Source organism: Carettochelys insculpta, chromosome 3 (genome assembly GCF_033958435.1).
Source record: "Carettochelys insculpta isolate YL-2023 chromosome 3, ASM3395843v1, whole genome shotgun sequence".
Taxonomy (NCBI): domain Eukaryota; kingdom Metazoa; phylum Chordata; order Testudines; family Carettochelyidae; genus Carettochelys; species Carettochelys insculpta.
This window is the reverse complement of record NC_134139.1, coordinates 21,978,692-22,004,295: the sequence shown is the minus strand read 5'-3', so window position 1 is coordinate 22,004,295 and position 25,604 is coordinate 21,978,692. Positions and strand designations below refer to the sequence as shown.

Genomic DNA, 25,604 nt, shown 5'->3' with positions numbered 1-25,604 from the left:
GAATCCAACCTAAACATAAAGATATAATAAGCTGGAAAGTGTTGCTAAAATTAGAGGACCCTTGGATTAAACTACCAAAATGTAGTTATGACTATTATAACATCTTGGCTGAGTCTCATGTGATCTGCATACAGATTCCCCTGCAGTGGCACTGGTTTGGAGCCCTATATATAGGGTGACCATATCTCCTGTCCCAAATACGGGACAGGGAGCTATGGGGGAGGGGGAGGTGCAGCTCCTCCAAGCCCCAGAGAAGCGGTGGCCACAGGAGCTCCTGGCCTGGAGCCCCAGGAAACTGGTGGTTGTGGGAGCTCCCAGCCCAGAGCTCTGAGAAAGTGGCAGCCACAGGCACTCCTGTCCCAGAGCCCCAGGAAAGTGGTGGCTGGGGCACTCCCGGCCCAGAGCCCCAGGAAAGTGGCAGCCCCTGGTGCTCCCACCCCCAAGCCCCGAGGGCCTAAATATGGGGCAATTTGTCTATTTTAACAAATAAGTAGGGACGCCTGGTCACACTACCTATATATGAACCTGCCGACACGACCACACCTCAGTTCCTTTTTGCAAGCTACTCCGAGAGTGGGGAAGGAGAGTGGGTTTCAAATAGGTATGAGCATTAAATCTCGAAGAACAGTTACAATGGTGAGTAACCATTTTTCTTCTTCCAGTGCTTGCTCATATCTATTCAAGTTAGGTGATTCACAAGCCAAACCTAGGACGAAGGGTTGACGTCAATGTGTGGCTGACTCAAGGACAATAGCCCTGAAGGCTGCATGCATCTCTTCTAGACTGCTGCACAATAGCATTGTGAAATGGAAAAGTGTGTACAGCGGACCATGTTGCAGCTTGATAGATTTCCTGGAGACACATGAGCTCTCACAGCCTGCACCACAACAGGCAATGTCGCAATACGTTTGTATACAGGACATGATCCAGGAACAGACGTGCTGTGATGAAACTGGAAGCCCCTTTATTCAATCAGCAACAGTCAAAAAGAGCTGCAAAGTTTTACGGAAGGGCTTAGTCTGGTCCATATAGACAGCAAGCACCCACATTGAGAGAGTGCAGCTGCTGCTCCTACAGGGAGCTGTAAGGTTTAGGAAAGAAAATAGGCAGGAAAATGTCTGGCCAATATGGATGGAGACCACTTTTAGCAGGAAAGCTGGGTGAGGGCAGAGTTGAACCTTGTCCCTGTGGAACAGTGTATACAGGGAACTCCAACACAAGGGCCTGGAGCTCAAGACATCCTTCTGGCAGAAGTGATGGCCACCAGGAAGGCCACTTTCAAGGGCAGATAGAGAAGGAAACACGGGGCCAAATGTTGGGGAGTGGGGAGGAGGAGGAAGGTGGCATAAGCACCTGGAGCACCAGACCCTTCTCCACCTGCTGACTGTTTAACACTAACTGGAAAACAACAGCTATGCTAAAGAACTATTTACAATTATTTACAAGAAAGACAAACGGAGAGGTGGTGTAGCAACAAGTACTCAGCCACAATCCCAACAGCCCACACGAGCGGTAAGAAGGAACGGAGGGTCAGCAATGTCATATATAGGGCTCTACACTGGCACCACTTGAAGGTTCAGGGTATAACTGTCTGGCAGCTGTGCAGGTGGTGCGCACACCTAACTTGAACAGACAAATCACTTAACTCCAGAACCTTAAGGTGGAAGCTTTTATTTCCAGTGGTGACCACATGCTATAAAAGGGGTTAAGAACAAGATTAACATCATCTTCTAACTGGAAATATTACTGTTGATAGTAAGGGAAGCAAGAAAAAAATCTCATGATAAGCACGTGTTATTTTTACCTTCGGCATCTTGAATAGCCTCAGATGTAAGTGACCTGGTTGTGAAGAGCATGAATAAAAATATTTTCCTTTGTAGTCCATCCTATGGAAGCCAGAGAAAGGCCTGGAAAAAAGGTATCACCTCTTATGCTGATAAAGACCTGTCTGTAAACTAAACCTAAATACAGGCATTACTGCATGAATAATCTGACATCCGAGAAAGAAAAGGAGAGGATAGCAGCAGTCTCAATTTTTTTAATACTGCTTTAAAAGCAAACTATCTTGTGGGTACATGTGACTAGCTGAAGTGATATCACAGAACTGTGTTTTGTCGCATGAAGGGGATTGACATGATACCAATGTCACTTTAGAGTTGTAATTTGCCTTACAATGTTGCTGTAAAGTTTCCTTATTTTTGGAGTGAAGAAAGACTGTGCTAAATAACTGTTAATCAGTCGGGAAAGAAAATAGTCCCAGAAGGCAAAAATCAAAGAAAAACTGTCATGAAAAGCACTCCCACTTTAGTAACCCTGGCACCCTTTGCAAGGGAGGATGAGGAGTGAGCAGGTAGCATAAAAGACACTACTAGATAGAAGAATTATGCACGTCAATGCCAGAGGTGCTATCTGTCACAAATGGGAATACACAGCCCTGGTGCAATTAATGTTAACACTGTGTCAAGCATTTCCATTATAAACTGCATATTTTTCAAGATTTTAGAACTTGGTCATATGCATCTTTCAAAGCTTGCAATGTGACAAGTAATCTATGCTGATTTAATTTTTTAAAAACTTCTTTTCAAATAAAGTTTGTATAGATTGAACCTTTCTAGTCTGTAACCCTTGGGACCTGACTGGTGCTGCATGAGAGAATTTGCTGAACCACAGGAGGTCAGTGTTGCCTACACCCATTACCAACATTTCCACTGCTTAGTGGACTCTCAGAAGACACTTAGGGGTACATTACAACTAAATAACAGCAAAGATAAATGAGACCAGGCCTGGTGACTGTAAGCAAACTTTATGGGACCATGGGAAACACTCTAATGAACTTAACTAGAAATCAGTGTTATGAATTGCCATTTAAAAAGTAACTCGCTTAAAAGCATTTACAGTTGTCATATCTTGTAAATATTCTCGATCAGTTATTCCTTGAACCCATTTAAATTTTACCTGAGTTTGGTATAGCTCAGTCCAAAGTTTGGGAAATAATGCAAGATGCAGTGGTAAACCTTCATAAGCAACTAGGACACCTGAAATTTCAAGAGAAAACAAAACTGATGACATAAAGAACTACCTTAAACTGTAGGAGATATATATATAATTTTACCTGAATACCTATGAAGCACCATAAAAACTCAGAAGACTATATCCTAAACCAGTTACATATGACCACAATGTTTTAACATCAATCATCGGTTTATAGTACAGATAGTCTACAGAATGGAACTTAGCTCAGCATTTTTACCTGATGAGTCTAAAATACAGCCTCTGGATCTCAATACTGTTTTTTTTTTAAATTCTTTAGCTGGAACAACTTATCAGTTTGAATATTTTTTAAAAAAGCAAGGCAGCATGAGCACAACAGATCTGAAACTGCCTAACCTTCATCTTGACCTCGAGCAACTTTATTTAGATACACCTAATGAAATGCTGTCTAGGTAGCAGACCAATCAACAAAGGATATACAACCTCAATAAACACTTCAGCAGAAACATCCCACACAAAATATTACATGTCTTAGATGGTTCGTGACTTGAAAAAGAATTAGTGGGTGACTCAATGTCCTTCTGAACTCCGACCTGAAAAAAGCCAATCCATGCTATCTCCATCATTTTGTAACCAGAGACACAGGTCTTACCCAATTACATAGAAACATTTCTGAACTCATAACCATGATTGGGTATCTACACTCACCACTGCTGCCTAAACCATACTGTATGCTGGGAAAATATGAGTAGCTAGTACAAAAGTGCATACACACAGCTTCACTCAGCAGTGCAGCAATTCCCTTCAAGATGACCTACACAGAGAAAGGGGGGAGCAGGAAGGACTGCTGAAGTGGTTAAACAGACACAGTATAAAAATGTGCTGGAGTGGCAATAGAAAGCGAAGTTACTCACCTGTAGTAACGATGGTTCTTCGAGATGCGTCCCCGTGGGTCCTCCGCAACAGGTGTCGGGCTCGCCCGGCGCCCCAGATCGGAAATCTTCCAGCAGTTTCTCCTTTATCACGCATGTGCTGGCGCGCGCCGCCCCCCTGCGCACCTCCAGCCGCGTGCACGATCCGGTCCCCGCCAGTTCCTTGACCAACCGCCTCGGATGCTCCTGAAAAACACTAGACAGAGATCCGAAGCGGGGAGGATGGGCGGGTGGTGGAGCACCCACGGGGGCACATCTCGAAGAACCATCGTTACTACAGGTGAGTAACTTCTCTTTCTTCTTCGAGTGGTCCCTGTGGGTGCTCCACAACAGGTGACTACCCAGCAGTAACCCAAGTAAGGAGGTGGGTAATTGGTTTATGTGCAGCTTGCCCCCGAGAGGACTGCTGTCGACAGACGGGTATCCTCTTGGAATACCCGAGGCAGGGCATAATGCTGGGCGAAGGTGTCATAGGATGACCAGGTCGCCGCTCTACAGATGTCTGTTAACACGATGCCCTTGAAGAAGGCTGTTGACGCCGCCATTGCCCTGGTGGAGTGTGCCCTGGGCGGGGCCAGCAAAGGAGTCTTTCGAAGTTCGAAGCACATTTTTATACAGGACGCAATGTGCTTTGAGATTCTCTGTGAAGAGAGACCTTCTCCCTTTGACCCGGGAGCGAGAGAGACTAGAAGCCTGTCCATTTTCCGGAAGGACTTAGTTCTGTCTGTGTAGAAGGCCAACGCCCTCCTCATATTTAGGAGATGCAGGCGTGCCTCCTTGCCGGAGCTGTGAGGCTTCGGGTAAAACGAGGGTAAAACTATTGGCTCTTTAAGATTGGACTCCGAAGAGACTTTTGGAACAAAGGCTGGGTGCAGCCTTAAGGTTACTGCCTCCTTTGAGAATACTGTGCAGTGCGGCATTGCCATCACTGCCGCGAGCTCACTCACCCTGCGGGCTGACGTAGTTCCAAGGAGGAAGGTTTTGTTTTTTTTTTTAATCGTAAGGAGACGTATGGGAACTGTGGCTAATGGTGCAAAAGGTGGACCCGATAGCGTGCTGAGCACCAAGTCCAAATTCCACGATGGTGGAAGCGGTTTCCGAGGGGGGATGCAGGTTTACCAGCCCCTTCAAGAACCTGGTAACGATAGGATGGGCGAATACCGTGGGCCCTTCCTCTGTATGCCGAAAGGCTGATATAGCGGCAAGGAGGACCTTTAGCGAGGATAGAGAAAGCCCACCTCTCTTGAGGTCCAATAAGTATTCTAGTATTACAGGTATAGGGACGTCAAGGGGAGCTAACTGCTTGGCGGAACACCAGGCTGTGAATCGAGTCCATTTCTGCTTGTAAGTCCTCCTGGTGGAGGTCCTTCAGCTACATTCCAGGACTTGTTGTACTCCCTCCGTACACGTGCTCTTTACAGAGCTGAGCCACTGATTTGCCATGCTTGTAGGTGCAGACCCTGAGGGTGCGGGTGCACTGGTAGAGGGAGCGGTGGGCGGTCCGACATGCGCAAAAGCAAGGGAAGCCATTGCTGCCAATCCCAAGTGGGACTATGAGTATCATGCGAGCTGTCTCCCTTATGGCTTTGTGCAAGACCTTGTGGCAAACAGATCGATCTGGGGAAACCCCCATGTACGAAAAATGCGCCGTAGCAGATCGGAGAGGATCTGCCATTCGTGCGTGATTGCGAAGCGCCTGCTCAGCTGATCTGCCTTCACGTTGTGAGTGCCCAGCAAGTACGAGGCTTTCAACGTTATGTTGTTGGTGATGCACCAATTCTACAATTGGACTGCTTCCGCACATAGGGCACGGGATCGTGCTCCTCCTTGTCGATTGATGTAAAACATAGTGGAGGTATTGTCGGTATTGAATCCCAACTACTTTGACATGTAGGTAATCTTGAAAATGTTTGCAGGCCTTGAACACTGCTCTGAGCTCCAGCATGTTTATGTGCAGTGTCTGTTTCACAGGGGACCATAGCCCTTGCGTTACCTCGTCGCCGATGTGCGCTCTCCATCCCATGTGGGAGGCGTCGGTAGTAAGAAAAAATAGAAATTTGTGGTTGGTGAAAAAGGCACCCCCACTAGCAGATTCTCGGGGTTTTCCCACCACGCCAGGAATCTACGCACCTCTGTTGTGGGCGACACCACCCTGTGGACAGTGTGGGATGCCGGTTTGTAAACGCTCGCCAGCCAATGCTGCAGGCTTCACATGTGCAACCTGGCATTCTGTACCACAAACATCGCTGCCGCCATGTGGCCCAGCAGCTGTAAGCACATTAAGACCAGCACCGTGGGGCTGTATGTGATGACTTGCACCAGCGAACTGATGGCGCGGAAGCGGGCATCGGGTAGGTACACCCTCGCTGTGATAGATTTTATGCGTGCCCCTATGAACTCTATATGTTGTGTGGGTTCGGACTTTGACTTTGCAAGGTTGATGACTAGACCCAGCGAAGAAAAACGTGTACGCTGTGACGCGTATCATGCGTGAGACCTCTGCCTTCGAGGCCCCTTTTAGCAGGCAGTTGCCCAGATATGGGAAAAATAAACACCCCGTCTGTGCAGGTAGGCTGACACCACTGCCGGGTTTTGGTAAAGACTCTGGGGGCCGAGGAGAGGCTGAATGGAAGAACCCTGTGCTGGAAGCGCTCCTGGCCGACCGTGAAGCGGAGGAAGCGTCTGTGTACTGGGTGGATTGTTACATGAAAGTAAGCATCTTGTAAGTCGAGTGCTGCAACCGAGTCTCCATCGGCCAGTGCCGTGAGTATCAAGGCAACTGTGATCATCCGAAAACGTTGCTTGCGCAAGTAACGGTTGAGGCCCCGAAGATCTAAGATGGGCCTCCAGTCTCCTGTTTTCTTTTCTGGTAGGAAGTAGCGTGAATAAAAACATTCCCCTGGAATTATTCCGGCAGTCTTTCCACCTCCCCTATGAACATAAGGTGATTCACCTTCTGCTTGAGCCTCGCCTCGTGGCAGCATCCCTGAGGTGAGGCCTGGTGGGAGGCTTCGTCGGTGGAAGCGACTGGAAGGGGATCGCGTAACCCATGGCTATGATCTCCAGCACCCATTTGTCTGTGGTGATCTTTTGCCATTGGTAGTGGAACGATCTGAGGCGATGATGGAACATGACATGAGAGTGGCATTGAGCGATGGTATTTGATAGTGCAGCCCCCGACATACCCATCAAACTTGTTGCCTTTGGGCCTGACCCGAGGGCGTACGGCTTTGCGGAGAACGTCACCTAGGAGTTCTGTACTGTTGCTGCTGTTGATAGAGCCCTTGGCCGTAGCCCCGTTGATATTGAGCACGCTGTGGTTGTAAGCATAGCGTCTTTGCTGAGGATAAAATTTTTCCCTCCTGTATGGAGGAGTATAAATGCCCAAGGTTCTAAGTGTGGCACTCGAGTCCTTACTGGAGTGAGGGACCGAGTCGGTTGAGTCTGCAAACAGCTTTTATGCATCAAAGGGAAGGTCCACGATCTTCACCTGTAGGTCCCTCGGGATACCCGACATCTGGGGCCAGGATTCTCTACGCATGACCACTGCTGTAGCCGTTGAACGTGCCGCTGTGTCTGCCACATCCAGGGCAATCTGGACTCCCGTCCACGATGCTGCGTAGCCCTCTTGAATAATCACCTTTAACATCGGCTTTTTGTCTTCCGGAAGTGAATCCATGAGGGGAGTAAGCCTGGAGTAATTATCAAAATTATGGTTTGCTAGGTGTGCCCATAATTTGCCATTCTCAATAGCAGGGTAGAAGAGGAGTATACCTTCCTGCCAAACAGCTCTAGCTTCTTAGCATCTTTGTCCGATCCCCCCGATTTGTACTGAGAAGCCTTTGACCTCTGCTGGGACGATTCGACCACCAAAGAATTTGGTTGTGGGTGACTAAAGAGGAACTCCATGCCCTTTGCCAGGACAAAGTACTTCTTATCCGCTCTCTTGTTCGTAGGCGGAACAGAGGCCGGAGTCTGCCATATAGTAATGGCTGACTCCAGAATGGCTTCGTCCAGCGGAATAGCAATTTTGGACGAAGCCGGGGGTCTCAAATTTTCCAGGAGTTTGTAATGTTTCTCCTGCACCTCTGCCGTTTGAATGTCTTGCGTGAAAGCCACCCTTTTAAACAGCTCCTGAAACTGTTTAAGGTCATCTGGGGGAGAGACATCCCCAGGGGCCATGGCCTCATCTGGGGAGGATGAGGAGGAACCACTAGGGTAAACCTCCCTTGAACCCTCAGGCTACTGCCGTCGATGATACACTTGCTCGCTGGAGGATTGTGAAGGAAAGTCTCGGGGTTCTAAAATTAACTCCCCTTGAGACAACTGTGTTTCCGTCCCCGATCGGGAGTGCCCACGGGGGTATTGAGCGGCCAGGGGGTACCTGCCCCTGGGTGTAGGCCTGCGGTGTCTGTGTCCAGCATGGTAAGGACGACCAAGGCAGCATGGGCAAGGGTCTGGGGATGGAGACCTAGACCACTCACGGGGTGTGTACCCCCAATGTCTGGGAGAGCAAGATCTCCGCGACGACATAGATAGAGGTGAAAATGGCTTGTGATAGTACTCCAGGGGATCCAATCCCAGAAAATGGTGAAGGTGGCCCAAGCCATGGTGACATTGGTTGGAGGAACGGAGAAGGAGGTTCCGGATGGGCCGGTGGAGACACAGGCCTTCGGTGCGGCGTGTGTATCGCGGGGGAGGGCTTGGTGCTAACAGCAGGGCAGCCCTGTCCGGAGATGGACTGTGGTGCCGGGTTTTTGATTTTGCCTTGCCCCTCCCCTGCAGGGCCGGCACCACCCCCTTCTGTGCCGGGTATCCTCCTCTGGTGCCTGCAGGCTCCGTGCCTGGCGCCCCTGCACCGTTGGTGCCGCCGGGTCCGGCGCTTGCCTCGCTGACGCTCTAGGTGCCGCGCGTGCCGGCTGTTGTATAACCGGAGGCTCAGCCTCTGCCACGTGCCCTGCTGCGCTGCCACTTGCCTGCGTATGCGGCTGGGGGCTGTGTGCTCCGCTCATCCTGCTCGCTGCAAACGCCGGCAAGGATCGAGCCAGGGAGAGTTTCCTCCGTTTCTGCACCCAGGGGGTCAGAGAAAACTGTCCTCCTCTTATGCAACCCAGAGGGCCCTTCTGGGTGAGGCTTCTCCAGCAACTCCAGCTGGAGAGCCTTATCAACAAGAGCATTTTACGCCTCATTGCTCTGTCCTTCCTGGCCCTGGCTGTGAGCTTAGCACAGTGAGAACACTTCTGGGTAGCCTGTGATTCCCCCAGGCATCGGATGCACTCGCTATGCCCCACGGAGGCCGGCACAGCTTCACAGCATGACTCACGCTTTTTAAAACCTGAAGAGGCCATTGCGGTGAATCCTTTACTGTTAATAGGATACTTAGCACTTAATCTGTGCCTTTCCACCCCAAATAGTGATCATCGGCCTGCGGGGCCGCGGGCGGCCTAAATGGCCTTCACGTCCGCTCTTCTCTTCTCCACTCCTCTTTTTCTTTTTTTTTTTTTTTCTTTTTTTAAAATAACCAAAAACAACAAATGACACGTAGAAAAAAACCACTGTTTAATCTGATTCTGGCCTTAGCCTGAGTAGATTCTGTCTGCAGCCGATGGCGGTTGAGAAGGAACTGGCGGGGACCGGATTATGCACATGGCTGGGGGTGTGCAGGGGGGCAGCGCACAACGGCGCATGCGCGATCCAGGAGAAACTGCTGGAAGACTTCTGATCTGTGGCGCCGGGCGAGCCCGACACCTATTGTGGAGCACCCACGGGGACACTCGAAAAAGAAAGATTAATTTAAAACTTCTGCTGGGCTCAAACACAGCTGCTATGTGTGCAAGTGACCTTTTTCACAGAGTACAAGCTAAGCTAAAAGTAATAGTGTGGTCAGATGCTAAACTCAACTAACTAGGCCCACATCTACAGTGACAGAATTGGTGCACTCTGATGGCTTTTAGATTGCTTGCATTCAATGAATTAGTGGTCTCAATTCAGCTACTACTGCACAGATAGTGCATCCATATTCCAGAGACAACTCTCAGCATTTGCACTAGTTTGGCACACTTGTTGGCAGCCTCTGCCAGGTTGAGGATTAAGGTCTAAATTTTTAAAGGTATTTATGTGTTGCTGTGCTCAGCTTTGTAATGCGTAACTGATTCAGGAGACCAAATCTCATTTTCAAAAGGAATTTAGATATTTTTGAGTTTAAATCCCATTGTCTACTGAATTATATTTTAAAAATTAAACGTAGTGGTCTCATAATTACCAAAAGCATCTCAATGGCTAAGGATGTCTGTGCAGGTAGAATTTACTGTTTAACTTCCATACTTACTCATCTTAACTAAAGTTTCAGTAAACTTTTCACAGTTGATTGCAACTCGACATAATAGGTGGATGAACTGATGGTATGAAAAGAAGTAGTCTAGAAGCATACGATCATAAACATCATCTTTACCCTGTAAATTTAAGAAGACCAAATTTATAAATAGATTAAGCTTATTAAGCAGCTAGACAAGTACATGATACTCCTAAAAATTCAGTTAAGCTTATTAGAAACTGTTAGTGTTCAATGCATTTAATGACAGACTGCTGTAAAACCTGATGAGAATTCCCATCTCTAACTCAAACCATGTGATCTGAATAAAATGAGATGTTAATTTGCAGATCAGTGTACATGCATTTAAATGTATAAGATACTTTTCCATTTTTAAATGGCATATCAATAACCAGATTAATATCAGCCTACAACAGCCAAAATTTACTTCGAAGTCTGTTTTTTAGGTAAGCGTCTAGTACCAAATTTTCAAAGGCATATATCAACCCACCTGATAAAATCATGTCTGCAATTTTGCATGCCAAAGTTTTCAAATATAATTTTTAAATCAAATTTGTGGATTTATATGCTTAAGCATTGTCAGTCACAGATCAGATATTTAGAAATCTAAATATTTGAGACATGCACACACAGTATCTTGCAAAAACACAAAGTAAAAAAAAACAGATGCAAAAAGATGGCTGGTGCAATTTTAGAGACTTGTTTAAGAACTGGGTCTTCGTGCTAAGGAATTATTAATTCTAAAATGTTGGGCTCACACAGTATAAAATGTGTTATGCAAAATCCTTAATATTTTATCAATTTGGGCACAGGCACCACCACATAATTCAAACCCACCGAGGATAAGCCTATTTTCCTGTCCGTGGCATTATATATTTCTTGTTTGAAAAGAAAGCATAATTTTAAGTGCTTACAAAATGATGCCTTGTATGCTCTATTTACCCACTAAACTTACTATATGAGCAAATTTTTAAAAACTGTACTTACGTAAGTTAAAATTCCCTATTGTTATACATAATACATACCTTGCTGGCTTCTACCATTGTAGGCAAGAGGCACATGTTGAGTTCAGGACGAGGAGGACGGATATTACTTTTCCCTCCCATTAATTTCAGGTTTTCACGACATGGGAAATAAGGGCCAAGAGACACTGTAGTGTAAATTGTGACAAAATAATGATGAATTAAAAAGGTCAACAACAGCAGCCCTCAATACACAGAAATATCAATTGTAGTGAAATTCAACTGCAAAATACAGTTATAAATACATACTTGGGATATTACTGTGGTGGTATGTACAATGGTTGTGCTGCAAAAATGGAACCAGCGTGTGCAGGAAATCATGAGGGCTTAAAAGCACAAGCTCCTTGAGGACATCTACAAATGAAAAGTTGGTTTTGCAGTTAAATAAAGTAATTTCTTAAATGTAAACTTAATTTATGGCTCATGCGTTTGCCAACCTGATCTATTTAGTATTGCTTCTGCTAGTGCACAATGTGGAAGAAAGCTTTATAGTGAACAAAACTTAAAGTGAAAACACATGAAATTGAAGTTCCCTTCACCTCTTCCATTAAAAGAAAACCAGATCAGTGCTATATCAACAGTCCCTTATCAACCAATAAGAGGGGTGTCAAACTGTAGGAAGTAGAAGCTCAAGAGAATTACCCTCTTTGGTTCTTCTTTACCATATGAGGTCTGACGCCTGGAAAATGACAACCAGCAGCAGCCAGGACGACAATGACAAGGGCACTCAAAGTAATGGGAAAAGTCACACACATTATATTAAAAATAGGTTTAATTTGGACAGTGGGTTAGGCCTTCACAAAACAATGCAAAAATGCAGATTCTACTCCTTACAAACAGATAAAACCTTTCAGAAGAAGTCTACCAATGCAAGGAGACAAGACTTCCTTGGTTTGACATCCATTCCTACAAGTTAAACACCCCATGAGGAATCAAAAAATAAAAAATACCACAGCCCTGTATTTTTAAAAGCTATTTAACATGTCTTTTCACTTTTATTGTTGTATTTTTCAGTGAATTGTGTATAAAAATAGGACACAAACAGTTTTTACTAAGGTCACAAGGTTTTCACTGCATCACAAAAGAGTTTTTCTGTTAAGTTGAAGTATTAAATTTAGCTACTCTGTGTATGCTAAATTAAAGAGCTGGAACTTGATTCTGATCTTATTAATACCCTTGTAAATCTACTGATTTCAACTGAGTTATTCCTGATTTACATTAGTATAAGCAAGAATAGAATCAGGCACCTATTTTTTAAACGAATTAGATGAGTAACTGCTCATGTAAAATGCCTTAAAATCCTAAATATTAATTTTATTTTTGAGATACGAGAATTAGTAAGATTTTTGAGAAAACAAAAATTAAATCCAATTTGCAGAATATTCAATAAATATTCAAAATATAGAACTGATTCTGAATTTTAATTGTCAGCCCACAGTTATATGGCCAAAAAATCTTTCCTGACTGCAATAGTATTAATACAACTTACCAATGCAAGCATTTCTAAGTTCTGAAGGACTGTAAGAATTTAACAGAGTTAAGAGCTTATGGGCAAATTCAATTCGCTCCTGCCACTGGATTAGCGCTTGCTTCACGTCTGCAAATACAAAAACATGTTATCTGTCATCCAACTTCTTTATTAATTTTAATTCCTAAAAATCAGAAACAAAATGGAAACATGGAGCAATTAAATTGTGCCAATTTTGTAAACGTGATCTTAATCATATTTGAAGCACAAGACCTGCCACTGGTCTACTGCTGTCAAAACTCTACCATTTATTTATGATACTTTTTAACACTTAAATTGTTATTAATTTACTATTATGTCTAGAAATGGAATGTGAGACCCCAAGGTTAGAAAGCAAAGAGACAAACTATGAAAGTTCAAACAAATTAGTTCAAACAAACTGAAGCCTTTATTCTCAGTAAAAGACAATCATTACCAAACCTTTTCTCTGAAGATATGGACGTGTAGATTTAAGGACTGAAAGGAATATTGACAAAAGTTCCACCAGGTCTCCAGTCACATGACAAGCCGTGGCTTCATGGTACATCATGTGCAAAGTGTTAAAGGACTACAAAAAAAAAAAAAAAAGAAAGCAAACTTGAAGTAAAAGTTCATAACAACAAATAGGGATGTTAACAATTAACTGGTAAGCCTCACTCTAAATGAATATGGTTTACCAGTTATGGTTAACTGGTAGGGGCTGAAGCAAACCCATGGGGCCTGCTGTAGGCAGAGGGCTGCTCCTGCCCCGTGGGCCTGCCATGGGTGGGGGCCACTCCAGTGTGGCTGCAGGAGCACTTTAATCAGGCTGGAGCAGCCCAGTTTCTGGCACCCCACAGGCCAGGGTGCCCCAGCCCAGCCATAGTAGCCCCTGTCTATAGCGGGGGCCCTCCCCAGCCGCGTACCCCCTTTAAATCAGTTACCCAGTAAAAGCTAACATGTAAGCGGTAAACTAATTAAACAGGATTTTACATCCCTAACAACAAATTAAAAATTCATTATGATTTCTTACTTAATGCTACAGATGCTACTTTTATATTTATTTTACCACCACAGAAACATTTTGTGACAGATGGTGCCACATATAAAGCTAAAGAAGAATTCAGCATGCACACTAGGCGCTCCAAATAATGAACAGTCATTTAACAACCAATATGTGATGCTCAAAAAGAAAGCAATTGTAAGTAATATCATTACTTAATATCTCATATCATCTCCTACCCTAGTACAGAGTTTTGGTATAAGGGAGAGATGGTAGTCAGTCCATTATTTAACTGACTGACTTGCTTATGTTTGTAAGACTGATTTTTATTTGACTCCTCTAATTTTGCCAGAACAAAAGAAATCTGAAATCTCCCACTGTGAAGCTGTGGAAAATATGTTTATAAATTCTACTGAAAAACAGAGCAAACTCTGACTGCAGAGGCAAACAGTCTGATTCATGAAACAGAAAAAACTTTGCAAACACATCCAGTATAGTGTATAAAATTTCATAAAAGGAGGAGCTTTGCTTCAAGAAGAATGCAATCTGTGTATGCATACATTTTGCCAAACATCTGTGGCTCAAAGCAATAACTAAGTCTGAATAGGTAGCAGGTGGAGCCAATAAAGTCTAAAACCCAAAAAACCAAGTATACCAAAAACACTGAGGCCTGGTCTACACGAGGGCTAGAATCAACATATCAGTATTGACTTTGTTCCCTCGTGAAGATTGGGGCTTAGTCTGTGCGATAGCGTGCAGTACCAGAGGGGACAGCTGAGCCCAGAGAGATTGATTTTGCTGCATCTTCTGTATATATTTCAGAACACAGTGGTTAGAGAATAATCATATATTCTGCTTAAATTTATGTGCACTGTTCAGAGATGTACAAAACTATGTCATCTGATGGATTACTATGTCAAAAAATCAGCATCTGGGGCTTTTTGACTTGTAGAGAAACCACAGCGGTATAGAGCAACGAAGGGTCCTGTGGCACCTTATAGACTAACAGAAAAGTTTAGAGCATGAGCTTTCGTGAGTTAACTCACTTCTTCATAGTGGTATAGGCTACTCATAGTTCTGGCAATGCCCGATATTACAAAGCTTTGGCCGAGAAGATATTGATTCTGCTGGAATGCCAGTTATGCTTCAAACTTTCACCAGATAAGGAAGCACGGAATAAAATATTAATCTCCCTCACAACATAATGCAAAGTTATGCATTAATTTAATTATGATTTATATTTATACCAGGAGGATAAATCGTCAAACTGCTGCAGTAAGGAAATCTGTTCTGCTAATATGGAAGATTCTTACTGTTGTTTATTTAATATATAAAAATATCTTTAGCAGACAAGTGGCAGCATATGGCCTACAATATAGTACAGTAATTACAAACTGAATAGCAGCTCTGACAAGACGTTGCTCATATCACAATGCGACCTTATCCAGTGCCTGCTGCCTTTAATGGAGTTGCATTGGGTCCAGTGCAAGCCTATCTGAATGAAGCAACTTAATCCATGACTAGCACCATTCAACTAGACGGTGAACCTAGCTTATAAATCTAGTTACACTTCATTTCTGGGCATATCTTTTTAATATGCTGGGACAGAAATATATATGAAAACAAGCATTGTATAGCCATATTTAGAGCCTGGTTCATGAATTGTTCAGCTCAAATTTCTTACACCTAAACATTTCTAAGAGACAAGAGGAATCCAGCAAAAATTTCAAAGCAGATATGGTTTAATAGGTTTACTTTTTATTGTGGTATTCCAGAAATTTGACTTTGTGATTTATTTTCTTTAACAAAAGGAAAGGTTTGTTTTGGTTTTTCTAATCCATTTTTCCCTATAGGTTTTGTTATTAACATTGTCCTCAATGGGAAATTCGAACGTCTGAGATCTAGTAGCTAATGACAGACTCTTGAAGATGTCTGGTTTTATAAGTATCCTAGGATTTAATCAGCTATCTCCTCTCCCCGGCTTTTTATACAGTTTTAAAATGGCTGATACTATTTAAAAAAATATTTAAAGCAAGCATATGTATCAATAAGGAAGTGATAATACCCCATCTTCTGAACTGATATACTCATTTGAATTAAATGAAAATGAAATATTTACCTCAGTCATTAGGATTAGGCCTCTATTAAATACAACAAGAAGTCTGTCTTCATCAGATTCTAATAATATTCTGAAGGCACTGGAAAAGAAAAATATTTAAATACTGAAAAAAAAACACGTTTAAGATACCAGCTTTTATTAAGTCTCAGTGTCTTAAAAAAATAAAAACCCCAGTTACTGACATTTCATAACTGTTGTTCTTTGAGATGTCTTTCTAATGCCCATTCTATGGTAGGTGTATGCAAGTGCCCAGCTGTCAGAGATTTCTGGTTTAGCAGTAACCAGACAGCTGGCTGTGGCACCCTCTGGAGAGCTACACTGACAGATCTATAGTTCCCTAGATTGTCCTCCTCTCCGTTTTTAAAGACAGGCACTACATTTGCCTTTTTCCAATCATCTAGGACCTCTCCCGATCTCCATGAGTTTTCAAAGATAATAATCAAAGGCCCTGCAATGACACCTGCCAATCCCCCCAGTATCTTTCGATGAATTAAATCCAGACCCATGGATTGTTATGTGTCTAGGTTTTCTAAATAGCTCTTAACCTGTTCTTTCTCCACGAGGGCTGCCCGCCTCCTTCCTAAGCTGCATTGCCTAGTGCTATAGTCTGGGAGCTGACCTTGTCTGTGAAGACTGGGGTAAAAAGAGCTTTGACTACTTCAGCCCTTCCCACATCATCTGTCACCAGGTTACCTCCCTCATTCAGTAACGGCCCCACACCCTCCCTGATAACCCTCTTATTGTTAACATGCCTGTAGAAACCCTTCTTGTTGCCCTTCACATTCCTTGGTAGCTGCAGTTCCAATTGTGCTTTCACTTCCCTGATTATTCCCCAGCATTCTCCAGCCATATATTTATATTCCTCCATCTATCCAAGTTTCCACTTCTTACACGCATCCTTTTTGATTTTAAGCTCAGCAAGGATTTCCCTGATAAGCCAAGCTGGTTGCCTACCATATTTGCTTTTCTTATTGTGCACCGGAATATTTATTCCTGTGCCTTAAATAAGACTTCTTTAAAATATTGCCATTTCTCATGAACTCCTTTCCCCTTCCTATTAGTTTCCTAGGGGATCCTGTCCATCAGTTCGTTCAGGGAGTCAGTCTACTCTTCTGAAATCAAGGTTCTGTATTTTACTGCTCACCTTTCTTTCTTTTGTCTGGATCCTAAAATCTACCGTCTCCTGATCACTGCAGCCCAGCTTGCCACCCCCTTCTATTTCTCCTACTAGTTCTTCCCTGTTTGTGAGCAGCAGGTCAAGCTGTGCACAGCCACGGTCAGTTTCTTCAGCACTTATACCAGGAAGTTACTCCCAATATTCTTCAGAAACTTCCTGGATTGTCTGCGTGCTCCTGTATTGGTCTTCCAACAAATATCTGGGTGATTAAAGAACAACAAGAAGTCTTGTGGCACCTTAGACTAACAGATATTTTGAAGCATAAGCTTTCGTGGGCAAAGACCCACTTCATCAGATGCATCTGATGAAATTTGCCTCTGCCCACGAAAGCTTATGCTCCAAAATATCTATTAGTCTATAAGGTGCCACAAGATTTCTTGTTGTTCTCAAAACTACAGACTAACATGGCTACCTGTGTGATACTTGTCACCATGGGTGATTAAAGTCTCCCACGAGAACTAGGGCCTGTGATTTGGAAGCTTCTCTTACTTGTCCAGAGAAATCCTTGTCTACCTCATCTACCTGATCTGGTGGTGTACAGCAGACACCAATCACCACATCTCTATTGCTTCCGCCTCTAAACTTAACCCAAAAACTCTGAACTGGCTTTTCTTCCTCCATATACTGGAGCTCTGAGCAGTCGTACTGCTCTCTCACACACATTGCAATTCCTCCCCTTTTTCCTCCCCTGCCTGTTCTTCCTGAACACTTTATACCCTTTCATGACAGTGCTCCAGTTGTGCGAGTCATCTCACCAAGTCTCCATTATTCCAATCACCTCATACTTCTTTGATTGTGCCACGGCCTCTATTCTTCCTGTTTGTTTCCCAGGCTTCTTGCCTTTGTGTACAAATCCCTTAGATAATTAGCTGATTAGCCTACTTTCTCCTTTTGAACCAGGGGTCCTCCTTTATTGTTTCTTCCTCCTTCCCCACTTACCTCAGGGTTTGTGTCACCCTCCTGCAATGAACCTAGTTCAAAGCCCTAATTTAAGCTTCGTATCCAGTTATGTAAAGTATCTGCTTCCATGCTATGACAGATGACTACATATGTGCTCTCTAGGGAGTAAAGAATTTTCTTTTCTCGCAAAAGCATTCCAGCCTATCTGTGGCTGGGCTTACACTCCCAATGATGTGATTCAGTCATTTGATGGACATATCCCATAAATAAAATGGGGGGAAAAATCATGAGTTCACATATTCAACACAGGACTAAAATTTTGAAAAGATGAACCTAAGATCTTTAAACTCCCTGTAGATAGAATGTATACAAAAATCTCACATTAGGCAGAAAACTCTGCCCTGGAGCCACTACTTTTACCTTAGTCATGCCTCACAATTTTTGCAAGGGTGGGTAAACTGTCACATTGAACACATCCACCAAGCTTGGCAAAACATTGTAGGTTAAGATGTAGAATGAAATTTCCACAGTTTATGTCAGAGAAAATGTTACAATAATATAGTTTTGCAACATTTCATTTTGAATAGCGATAATGCGTGTTTTTTAAGAAAATACTGATATTTTTTATTTATGTTCTTTGCCTGATGGGAACTTATAAATTATTATTTTCATATGCAATAGAGAGAGAATTCCTATATTTCAAAAACTATTCTGTACGTGACTTTTAAAAAAAGACAATATCAGGCTTTTTTCCCCAAAGAAATGGTATATAATAAAGCAAGCTATACTGAAAAATAATTCATATTTCAAATTCTAAAAAGTACTTTTAGTTTTTTATACAAAATTAAATTGCCTCGTTAGCATCCTAGTACCATAATACCTTATTAAAGTAGTCCAGCAAGACCGTCCATCCAAGCAGCGCAGGTAACAGCTTATGGTTGTTTTCTTAAATTGCTTTATGTCTTCTATTTCCTCTTCTCTCATATCTGGCCTCTGAGCTACAAACAGCTGCATGAGGTTAAACAGCTCTTCTACTGCCTAAAATAAACATAATATGCATTAGTTTAACTTAATCTTTCTTAATTCATAAATTATGTCTTACATTGGGGCAGGCCACCACTTTTCACATCTCCCATTGGCCTGAAACAGAGAACTGGAGCACTAGGAGCTGAGATCAGTTATGCCTGCAGATGCCCAGGTAAACAAAGGGTCTGGTGACACACCAGCTGCTAACCTTATGAACCACATACAGCTGAAGAGCTGATGTGCCAAAAATTTCCGACATCTGGTTTATATTCTTCTCTTCACAATTGCCCACTATTTCTATTAAGCAATACACTGAAGTGACATACATCTGAATCAAAAGGACATTTTTATGTACTTCAGAAAAGGAATAAAATCAGAAAAATATACAGTACTGGTATTCTTTAAACATTATCTTATTGAAAAAAAACTACTTAAATAAATGCAGATTCAGAAGTTGCATATATTCCACAGCTTTCTATCTAGATTGCTGTCTTTGTTCACCCTTTATTGTTTTCTCACCAGATTACATATTTTCAGAACAAACTGAACAGGTATAAGGTGGTTTTAAAAGAATATTCTTGTACTTTAAGGACATGGAGATGTCCCTCTCTACCAGCAAATATCTTGGAATATCTTGATGCCCACCATCAGTACAGACTACTACTACAACTGCACAAATACATAATAGTGAAAAATCCTGATCCAAGTGACCACAATGTCTTTGGGCTTTCCTAGAGCAACAGAAAGTCAGTTTCTCAGACTAACTGGGGATGTCTGACAGGGAGAGTCGATTTGGCCTTGGCTTCAAGCTCAAAAGGGGTCTCAAAGCTAGATTTTTCCTCAATAATTAGTATACTTGCATAAAAAAGGCTAGAAAAGTATTTGTTAAATAAAAAAAATTCAAATTATGTCTCACTCTTTTTAGTGCCTTATTTTGTTTTCAGGTGTCATTCTTTTTATTTTTATTATGAGTAGGGACCTCAAAAGCTGGAAGTGGCCCACAATAATTCAGAAGGCATTTAGAACAAGTATCAGAATATCTATTTAGTATGAAGGTACTTACTCCTGGGTATTGACTGGCATGTGGCGTGAGATTCTTAAAGGCCCACTGGATATTCTGATGAGAAGCCAGCTGTCTTGTGAATGCAGGTGACTGCTCACAGCATAGCCGAAGAATGCCATAATAGGCAGGCAGCATCGAACGGTTAAAGAGCACCACATCCTGATCATCATGGTCTGCTAGGATGTAATTGAAGGCAATGTTCTTTGTCACCACTGGATTTTGTACAATAAGGCGTACATTCTCTGGGCAGTCAACACATACGTTATACCAAAAAGAGAGCAAAGCCTGCTTATTGTGGTTGGTGGCTATAGCTGGCTCAGAAAGCTTAGGCTGGAAAAGGTTCCATAAGTCCATAAAGTAAGTGGAAAACATCAGTTTTTCAGTTTTTGAGATTAAACAGTAAGTCATGAAACTAAAGTAGGGCACCAGTTTCGTAGTACCATGAACAGCAGCATCAACATACAGCTTAGCTCTTGAAAGAAGGCCAAGAAGTACATTGTAGACTTGATGAAGAACTACTGTAGTATCTGGACTGAGAGGCAGGTCACGTGTAGCAATATGCAAGGATCGAGTTGATCGGAACATCTGACGGAATGAATTGCTTGGAATAAGCGACACCAAAAGGTAGGCTGCAGCTTCAAAATGAAACAAAAACACAAACTTGTCAAAACTTTTAACAGGACATACAAATTAATACATATATGGGTACTTTTATAGTGCTTTTCACCAGTGGATCACAAAGCACTTTACAAAAGGGTGGGTAAGTACTATTACCATGAAACTGGAGATGTGTGTAAAACCACACAGTAAGTCAAGAGCAGAGTTGAGAACAGAACTCGGATTTTTTGGTTCCAATTACCTGTTCATTGCCTTGCCATAATGCTTAGAACAAACTGCATCTTATTGCAGCTTATTGCTGAGATGCAAATAATTATTTTATTTTTTTATTGCTAAAATGTTTATTAGTTAATCAGATCTCACTAGATCTTCAGTGTTACCTATAAAAGGGAGCCGCAACACTGTGTCTCCAGCACATGGTCTCCCAAACCAAATCCATAGAAAATCTGTTAAAACAGAATAAAGACTACTACTATCACTACTCCTACGTAGGTGAAGTTTCTAGGAATAGAAAGGACAGAGGCAACTGTGGTAGCCTGACTTCTACCACAATACTAGGGACCCAGAAAACTACAGCTAGTGCAGAGCAGCATGTTTCTCAGGGTCTGCAAAATTAGTAGTTGGCTGAGCCCCTTAAATTTGCAGAGCCCTTAGAAACCTGCCCTTCTGCACTAGCTCCAAATTCTTCTGGGTCCCTTGATGGTAAAAGGGATAACAAATTCCATTCCTACCAAGAATGCAGCTATTTGGTGAAAATTGTCTTAGCTACCCCTTCTCCCAAAACCTGTCGCATGAGATATTTGGATCATACTCATTTCACTATGTCAGACACAGAAAATGTATCATTCAGGTTAATATGTCAAATTATATTTTTCCATTAAGATAATATTTTTGATAAGATAGAGTAGGAATCAACCAAGTGAAAGTTAGCCTTACTCAAGATAATTATCTCAAGGTGGTTAATCTGTGGATGAGAAATATGCACAATAACAAGAAAAGAAAGGTTACTCACCGTAGTAACGGTGGTACTTAGAGATGTGTCCCCGTGGGTGCTCCACATTAGGTGTTGGGCTCGCCCGGCGCCGCAGATCGGATCTTCCAAGCAGTTTCTGCCGGACCGCGCATGCGCCGGTGCGCGCCGCTCCCTTGCGCGCTCCTGGCCACATGCACGATCCGGTCCCCGCCAGTTCCTTGACCAACTGCCTCGGATGCTCCTGCAAAGCACTAAACAGAGATCCGAAGCGGGGAGGATGGGCGGGTAGTGGAGCACCCACGGGGACACATCTCGAAGAACCACCGTTACTACGGCGAGTAACCTTTCTTTCTCCTTCAAGTGTCCCCATGGGTGCTCCACGTTAGGTGACTACCCAGCAGTAACCCAAGATAGGAGGTGGGTAATCGGATCATGTACAGCTTGTCCCCGAGAGGACCGCTGTCGAGAGCTGGGTATCCTCTTGGAATACCCTGTGAAGGGCGTAGTGCTTGGCGAAGGTGTCATAGGATGACCAGGTCGCCGCTCTGCAAATGTCCTTTAGCGCAACGCCCTTGAAAAAGGCTGTTGATGCCGCCACCGCCCTAGTGGAGTGAGCCCTGGGCAGGGCCAGCAAAGGAGCCTTCTTGAGTTTGTATCACATTTTTATGCAGGATACGATGTGCTTCGAGATTCTCTGGGAAGAGAGACCTTCTCCTTTCGATTTGGGAGTGAGAGAGACCAGGAGTCTATCCGTTTTCCGGATGGGCTTGGTCCTGTCTATATAGAAGGCCAGCGCCCTCCTTACGTCCAGGAGGTGTAGGCGCACCTCTTCGTTAGAGTTATGAGGCTTTGGGTAAAACGAGGGTAAAACAATAGGTTCGTTAATATGAAACTCTGAAGAAACCTTAGGAACAAAGGCTGGATGCAGCCGTATGGTTACCGCCTCCTTGGAAAATACTGTGCAGGGTGGCGTTGCCATAACTGCCGCAAGCTCGCTCACCCTGCGAGCTGACGTGATTGCGAGAAGGAAGGTCGTCTTTATCGTAAGGAGGCGGAGGGAAACCGTGGCTAAAGGCTCGAACGGTGGTCCCGTTAGCGCATTAAGCACCAGGTCCAAGTTCCACGAAGGTGGAAGCAGTTTCCGAGGGGGGTATAGGTTTACCAACCCTTTGAGGAACATGGTAACCATGGGATGGGCGAACACCATGTGCCCTTCCTCTTCGTGTCTGAACGCCGAAATGGCGGCAAGGTGGACCTTTAACGAGGATAGTGAGAGTCCTCCTCTCTTGAGGTCCAGTAAACACTCTAATATTACAGGTATAGGCACCGAAAGGGGGGCTAGCTGTTTGGTAGAACACCATGCCGTGAAGCGAGTCCATTTCTGCTTGTAGGTCTTCCTGGTGGAAGTCCTCCTGCTACTTTCTAGGACTTGTTGCACTTCCTCCGTACATGTGCTCTCTAGGGAGCTGAGCCACGGATTAACCACGCTTGTAGTCGCAGGCCTTGGGGGTGCGGATGCACTATGGACCCCTGGGCTTGCGTGAGCAGATTCGGTGCCACCGGAAGGGGCATCGGTGGACGGTCGGACATGCGCAGGAGTAGGGGGAACCATTGCTGTCGATCCCACATTGGGACTATCAGGATCATTCGGGCTCCTTCCCTCCTGGCTTTCTGCAAGACTTTGTGGATCAGCACTGTGGGAGGAAAAGCGTAAAGCAGGGGGCCCCTCCAGGAGATTGCGAATGCGTCCCCCAGGGACCCCCGTCCCAGTCCTGTCCTGGAGCAGAATCGTGGGCACTTCTTGTTGTGTTGAGTGGCAAATAGGTCTATCTGGGGAAAGCCCCATGCGTGAAAAATCAGTCGTAGCAGATCGGGACGGATCTGCCACTCGTGCGTGAGTGCAAAACGCCTGCTCAGCTGGTCTGCCTTCACATTGTGAGCGCCTGGTAAGTACGAGGCTTTCAAGGTTATATTGTTGGCGATACACCAGTTCCACAACCGGACTGCTTCCGCACATAAGGCACGGGACCGAGGTCCTCCTTGCTGATTTATATAAAACATGGTGGAGGTATTGTCTGTACTGATCCCGACTACTTTGCCTTGTATATGGTCTCGAAAGTGTCTGCAGGCGTTGAACACTGCTCTGAGCTCCAGTATATTTATGTGCAGTGACTGTTCCGTGGAGGACCACAGTCCTTGCGTCACCTCTTTGCCCACGTGTGCTCCCCACCCTATGTGGGAGGCATCTGTAGTAAGAAAAACTGATATTTGTGGTTAGTGGAAGGGTACCCCTGTTAGCATGTTCTTGGGGTTTACCCACCATTGCAGGGATTTGCGCACCTCTGTTGTGGGCAACACCACCCTGTGAAAGGTGTGTGCTGCCTGTTTGTATACGCTCGCCAGCCAGTGCTGCATGCTGCGCATGTGTAACCTGGCGTTCTGTACTACGAACATCGTTGCTGCCATGTGGCCCAGCAGCTGTAAGCACGTCAGAACCGGCACCGTAGTGCTGAAGGTGATGACTTGCACGAGGGAGCCGATGGCCCGAAAGCGTGTCTCTGGTAGATACACTCTCGCTGTAATAGAATTTATGCGTGCCCCTATGAACTCTATGTCCTGTGTGGGGTCTATCTTTGATTTTGCCAGATTGATAACCAGGCCGAGTGAAGAGAACGTGCCTGCTGTGACGCGTATCATGCGTAGTACCTCTTCCTTTGAGGCCCCTTTGAGTAGGTGGTCGTCCAGATACGGGAATATAAATACCCCCTGTCTGTGCAGGTAGGCTGACACCACTGCCAAGGTCTTGGTGAAGACTCTGGGGGCCGAGGAGAGGCCGAACGGTAGGACCTTGCATTGAAAATGTTCTTTGCCTACCATGAACCGGAGGAATCGTTGGTGAGCCGGATGGATAGTTATGTGAAAATATGCGTCTTGTAAGTCGAGGGCTGCGAACCAATCTCCATCGTCCAGTGCCGTAAGGATGGAGGCGATTGTGATCATCCGAAAGCGTTGCTTGCGCAGGTACCGGTTGAGGCCTCGAAGATCTAAGATGGGCCTCCAGCTTCCTGTCTTTTTCTCCGTGAGGAAGTACCTTGAGTAGAACCCTTTCCCTTGCAGTTGCTCCGGCACCCTTTCCACTGCCCCTATGAGCATGAGATGGGCCACCTCCTGCCTGAGCCTCGCTACATGGGAGGGCTCCTGGAGGTGGGGCTTGGGTGGAGGTCGCGACGGTGGGAGCGACTGGAAGGGGATGGCGTACCCCGTGGCTATGATCTCCAGCACCCATTTGTCTGTGGTGATCCTTTGCCACTGGTCGTAGAATGGTCAGAGGCGCTGGTGGAATAACAGCTTCGGATGACCTTGTGCGATGGTAGTGATGGCGCAGCCCTGGATCTGTGTGTCAAACTTGTGGCCTTTGGCCCTGCCCCGAGGACGCACGGCTCTGTTGGGAACGTCGCTTGGGAGTTCTGTACTGCTGGTGCTGTTGATGTCGCCCTTGCTCGTAACCCCTGTGGTACTGGGGACGCTGTGGCTGGTACTGGTACCGTCTTTGTTGAGGGTAGTACTTTTTCTTTCTGTATGGAGGGGTGTAAATCCCCAGGGTCCTAAGTGTGGCTCTTGAATCTTTACTGGAATGAAGGACCGGGTCAGTTGATTCAGCAAACAGCTTCTGCGTGTCGAAGGGAAGATCGAAGATCTTTGCCTGCAGATCCCTCGGTATACCCGAAGTCTGGAGCCAGGACTCCCTTCGCATCACCACTGCCGTAGCTGTGGAGCGTGCTGCTGTGTCCGCAACATCCAGGGCGATCTGAACTCCCGTCCTCAAGGCCGCGTAGCCTTCTTGCACGATGGCCTTGAGCACCGGTTTCTTGTCCTCTGGAAGCGAGTCCATGAGGGAGGTTAACCTAGTGTAGTTGTCGAAATTGTGGTTCGCTAGATGCGCTGCATAATTTGCCATTCGCA

At 44.6% G+C, this 25,604-nt stretch overlaps 1 protein-coding gene across 4 annotated transcripts in view; it reads right to left on the bottom strand.

Moving 5' to 3' along the window:
* The window catches only part of USP34 (ubiquitin specific peptidase 34), a 344,835-nt gene that overhangs the window by 8,599 nt on the left and 310,632 nt on the right, over positions 1-25,604 (bottom strand). For all 4 annotated transcript variants that reach the window (XM_074989455.1, XM_074989457.1, XM_074989456.1 and 1 more), the window contains 9 exons: positions 20,051-20,685; positions 18,842-18,999; positions 15,885-15,963; positions 13,225-13,351; positions 12,766-12,873; positions 11,526-11,630; positions 11,280-11,404; positions 10,252-10,375; positions 2,956-3,035 (listed from right to left, as the gene is read on the bottom strand). In XM_074989455.1, coding sequence (XP_074845556.1) covers positions 2,956-3,035; positions 10,252-10,375; positions 11,280-11,404; positions 11,526-11,630; positions 12,766-12,873; positions 13,225-13,351; positions 15,885-15,963; positions 18,842-18,999; positions 20,051-20,685 — 1,541 coding nt within the window. The remainder of the gene's footprint in view (positions 1-2,955; positions 3,036-10,251; positions 10,376-11,279; positions 11,405-11,525; positions 11,631-12,765; positions 12,874-13,224; positions 13,352-15,884; positions 15,964-18,841; positions 19,000-20,050; positions 20,686-25,604) is intronic.